This window comes from Athene cunicularia, assembly GCF_003259725.1.
Source record: "Athene cunicularia isolate RWA chromosome 9 unlocalized genomic scaffold, athCun1 chr9_part1, whole genome shotgun sequence".
Classification (NCBI taxonomy): domain Eukaryota; kingdom Metazoa; phylum Chordata; class Aves; order Strigiformes; family Strigidae; genus Athene; species Athene cunicularia.
In genome coordinates this window covers 2,932,185-2,936,912 of record NW_020799110.1, presented here as the reverse complement: position 1 = coordinate 2,936,912, position 4,728 = coordinate 2,932,185, and the positions used below count along the sequence as shown (strand labels likewise).

Genomic DNA, 4,728 nt, shown 5'->3' with positions numbered 1-4,728 from the left:
GAAGTGACAAAACATTTCAATCGCCCTACATCCCCAAATTCTGCAAAGAAGAAAAGGTAAAGTAAGAACTTGTGCACGCTGCTTGCCATGCTTCCAACCTTAGAGAATCTTAAGGATAATTAACAACTCCATGCAACCAGTCATGCATTGAAATGCCAATACAGTTTTAGACAGAGGCAGTCACAGAAGTGGGAACAACACTTTTCACCCTCCGCCTTTCCCCTCTCCATCATTAGTACTAGAGTAGCTGGTGGTGGAGACCTGACAGCTTTATCACCCAAGCTGCCAGAATTTACAAAGCCACCTTTAAATTCATGGCAGTGCCTGTACCAGAGTCTTATAATTCCTGCAGCTCCTGGGTGAAAAGGGAAATTAAATGGAGCTGTGAAAACTGAAATGTCCTGATGAGTTACCATCTTGCACTTTAGATAACAGTTCCAGAGACATTTGCAGGGAAAGAAAAAAAAAGCACTCAAAGCCTCGGCCCACATTAGCAGTATAATTCCTGTAGGTTTTTTCCCAGGAAGGCAAGCAGTTATTGCCACTTTCTTACTTCTGTGTTCTATATGCCATTAAGCAGCACACGGCTGTTTCAGGGAAAATGAATGAGAATAAAGCCAAGAGCACACGTGCAGCACTACATCCAGACTGGCTTGAAATCCAGCCCCCACATCTTTCCCTGGCTTGTTCAAAACAGCAACTGGGCACATTTGTAGTTATTTTCCTTGTTTTTCCCTGGTCATTTATACCAGACCACAGTTCAACGCTCCCAAACCCCATTTTATCTGTTTCCACACTACAGTTTTATATTAACTGCTACGAGCGTGACTGCCCAACGTATGTACAGAACAGTGAAGAATCACACAAATGTACTTACGTGCTGTTTTTTTCCAACCTGTGCCCCTCATACAGTACCTGACAGGGCAGCAAGATAACAGCATGTCTGGTTTTGAAGGCACACCAGGCCTGTCTGATACCCGGCATGGTTCCTCTGAGTGTGGCTACAGGGCAGTGAGACAGCAACTAGTATACGATGGCAAAAATACACAGTGATCTTCCCAAAGGTAGTGTACTAATTTAAAAGATTGATCTGGACCACCACAAATCAAGCTGATGCAGCTCGACAGGGCTGAAAAATAAACCCATGTCCATAACTTTATTTTACAGGCATTACCATTGACATGTGGCGATCGCACGCTCAGAAGAAATTGATAGCCCATAGGAATAATACTCATACCTATGCAAATTTGACCCTTTTTAAAATTATTTGCAGCATAAACTACTTCCTAAGATGTCAGATCTCTGGCTAGCACCAGCCTGTAGCAAGCAAGGTCTTACCCATAAACCCATTCCCAAAAATGCCACTGATTTAGAAGAAATATCATCCATCTTGACTACAATAATACTGGCTTTTCTTTGAATACTGGCTCTTCGCTAAGAAGAGATGGTGAAATCTTTCAGTCCACATCACATGGCCAAAGTCCACGTAGTAAGTTCTGAAATCCAGACCTACCATTGCTCAAGGAATTCTGTGGTTTGCTTTTTACCTTGTTTATTGTGTACAAAGATGTAAAATCTTTCAGAAGCGGTGCTGAGACTGTAACAATACTTTGACAGTTTAAAACATACAAATTTTACTTGGATGGGTGGAAGCCATAGGGCAACAAGAGGCAACACAAAATACCTTGGTGACTACAAACAACATGGTTCTGATACTAACTTGCAGTAGATGGTGGCTGTGCCTCCAGCTGAGGTAAGGTTGAGTATATTAGCACTGAAGTAAGTTGGAGGAAACTGCAGCTGAAAATAAATCTGCTGTGGAAACATTTAAAGTATTATTAGTATCAAATTCTCTTCCCGGTGACTCGAGAGAAGATCTGGCTGCCATACATGACAGGCTTTGTCTTACCCCTCTTGCAATGTGAGACTCACCAAGGGACAATTCACAGGAAGTATATTATTTCATAAATCAAAGAAATCAAAGATTGAGTGATTCATCAGGGCTTGAAGGTAAAAACTATATAATACTGACTGTGCAGCAAGGGTTCTGAAGAGTATAGAAATGAAACTGCAGTGAAGGGAAACATTTCTTTTTTATCTTCTTTTGCTTTTTCCTTTTTTTTTTTTTTTTAATAATATGGTCCATACTAAGTCTCCAGAGAAGTCTGCAAAGAAACTTAATTTCAAAGGAGCAGAACTGAGTAACAGTCTGTGAACGCAAGCAGCCCATCAAATAAAAATGTGCCAAAGAAAAAACAAGTCAGACAGCTCGACAGCCTGTGATTTTCAGTTCCCAAAGCAACTCTAAAGCAACCAAAACAACTCTTCCTTTCCATCAGGCTATCACTGCATTAAATAAACCACACACCATGTGTTGATGCAATTCAACTCTACTTTTCTCTATCATTAACTATAAACCCGCAGAAAAAAAATGCTGACCTGCAAACGTACCTCAGCATCACGACAGTTCCTCTTTTCCAAAGAGAATGGTTGGTTATTGTACACCACGAACAGAATCTAACCCAGACGGACTGTACAAACTCCTGCTTCTAAACCAAAGTGTTATGTAACTTAATTAATTATGACAGCATAGGTGACAACAATCTCACTGTAAAGGTTTTTTTCAGCTTTGGGGGTAAGCTGCATTAGCAATGGACCCAGGAAGTAGGATTCTTGTCCTTCTGTTTTCCCCTGGGGAGACTCAAAAGCCCCTTTCCGAAGGGGAAGGAACAATCCTTTAGAGAAGGTGATGGGTGGGAGACGAGAAACTTGGTGCAGTTTATCTAGTGCCAGGCTTGGATATTTGGTATTTAAGCTTTAAGTTATACTTTGAAAAGATAGATATTAATTGCTTTGAATAGTGCAAGCTGGAAGGGACCTCAGGAGGTCTCTAGTCCAACCTCCTGCTCAGAGCAGGGTCAAACATGAAGCCAGAACAGATTGCTCAGCGTTTTAACCAGTTTAGGCTTGACACCCTCCAATGACAGAGACTGCACAACTCCATAGGCAACACACTCCCATTCCTGACCTCACAGTGAAAATTTTTTTCTTTAAATCACTCTGAATCTTTGTTTCAGCTTCAGCCTGTTGCGTCTCATCCACCCACCATGTACCACCGGGAAAAGCCTGGCTCCTCCTCCACGATCTCCTCATGGGTCTGGGTGGCTGCTCTCAGGTTCCCTCAAAGCCATCTCTTCTCCAGGCTGAGCCAGCCCCAGTCCCCCCGCTCCCCCACGGGAAAAGGGCTCCAGCCCTGACTCCCTTGGGGGCTGCTGCTCAACTCACTCCAGTTTATCAAGTCTTTTTTGTACTGGGAGACAAGCACCGGTCTGGAAGGTGAACACTTAAAACATGTAGGGTTTTTTTTTCCTGTAAAATGTAACTTTAAACAAATATTCTCAAAATCCAACAAGACTTCCCTAAGAACTGGCCATCATAAAAAAGAAAACAATAGATTAGTGGCATCACATGACAATGTCCTGAATTCTACTATTGAAACTGCATCCCCCCTTCAGAAACTCAAAACTGCCCATGGGTTCTGGGGGTAGTTTCACATCCTAACAGTAAATTAAAGGCATCTAATAATTTAAGTTTAATCCTTGATAAATTAGTGACAAGTTGAGGACTCTTGCTCATTCATGTTTGATGATTTCAAATCAAAACAAAATCCCCAGCTGGAATAGCTGTTTCATTTACAAGCATCTGCAACCATCACATAATCTACTATATATAATCTATAATCCATGCTCTCAACAAAAAAAAATTGTTATCTCATTGCTCAGATAAAAGAAGACTAAACAAATTAAGTTCAGGCAATTTGATTTATATATAAAAAAAAAAAAAAAAGTGATGAGAAGTTGCCAGCAGATGTAAAAGGTAGCTAGTTACCTCTGAAAGTAGAAAACAAGTCTTTCAAAACGAATACTGAAGGTAACATAAATTTAATGTCAAACATCCTCATTCTTACTGTTTCCACCAAAGTTGGAAATTCCTTTTAAAACACACTTAAAGAAGTATTTGGAGATGTTCTACCACAGTTGAAAAATAGGTGAAAACAGCAGTAAAACTGCTTCAAAGCAGCATTTCTCGAAGGTAAATTAGCAACAACCTTTAAGAATTAATTACTGGTGAAAAGGGCCATCTCCTTGTCTATTGCTGACAGCACCAGGTCACACCAATTTCAGCAGGATTTGCGGAGGTGAATACCTGTCAGATCAGTCCCCATCCTAATAAATAAATGCAGCACATTTCCATTTTAAAAACAGAACAAAAGGACATAAATCTATCGGCCAAGGGAAGAATACAAGACGCCGCCGAGGTTGTACCCTACTGCCGCTATCTGCTGCCACAACAGCACGCTCGCCCCGCGGGGGAGGAAGGTAGATGGCTCAAACCCCATAGTTTTCAAAGAAAAAAAAAAATAATTAATGCTTCAAAGAGTCATTAATTACAAGGCTATTCGCCAGCGGCATGCACACGGCGGCGGGCACGGCGCCGCGCCACCCTGCCGGCCGCCATCTTGCGGCCCGCCCTCCCGCCTGGCGTCTCTCTCGCGGGACCTCGGCTCTCCTTCCTCCTCCTTCTTCCTCCTCCTCTTCCTCTTACACCCGGAAACTGTGGCGGCGAGGGCAGCCGCCGCCACCATGGAGTACATGACGGGGCCGGCGGCCCCTACCCAGGGCAATATGTAAGCGGCGGGCTGGGGGGGTGGTGGGGCTCTGCCGGCCG

At 42.8% G+C, this 4,728-nt stretch overlaps 1 protein-coding gene across 1 annotated transcript in view; it reads left to right on the top strand.

The window, feature by feature from the left end:
* Positions 1–4,412: 4,412 nt before the first annotated feature.
* Positions 4,413–4,728, top strand: part of NMD3 (NMD3 ribosome export adaptor) — a 10,561-nt gene continuing 10,245 nt past the window's right edge. The window contains exon 1 of the mRNA XM_026854646.1: positions 4,413–4,687. Within this exon, the coding sequence (XP_026710447.1) occupies positions 4,428–4,687 (260 nt within the window). The 5' untranslated portion in view covers positions 4,413–4,427. The remainder of the gene's footprint in view (positions 4,688–4,728) is intronic.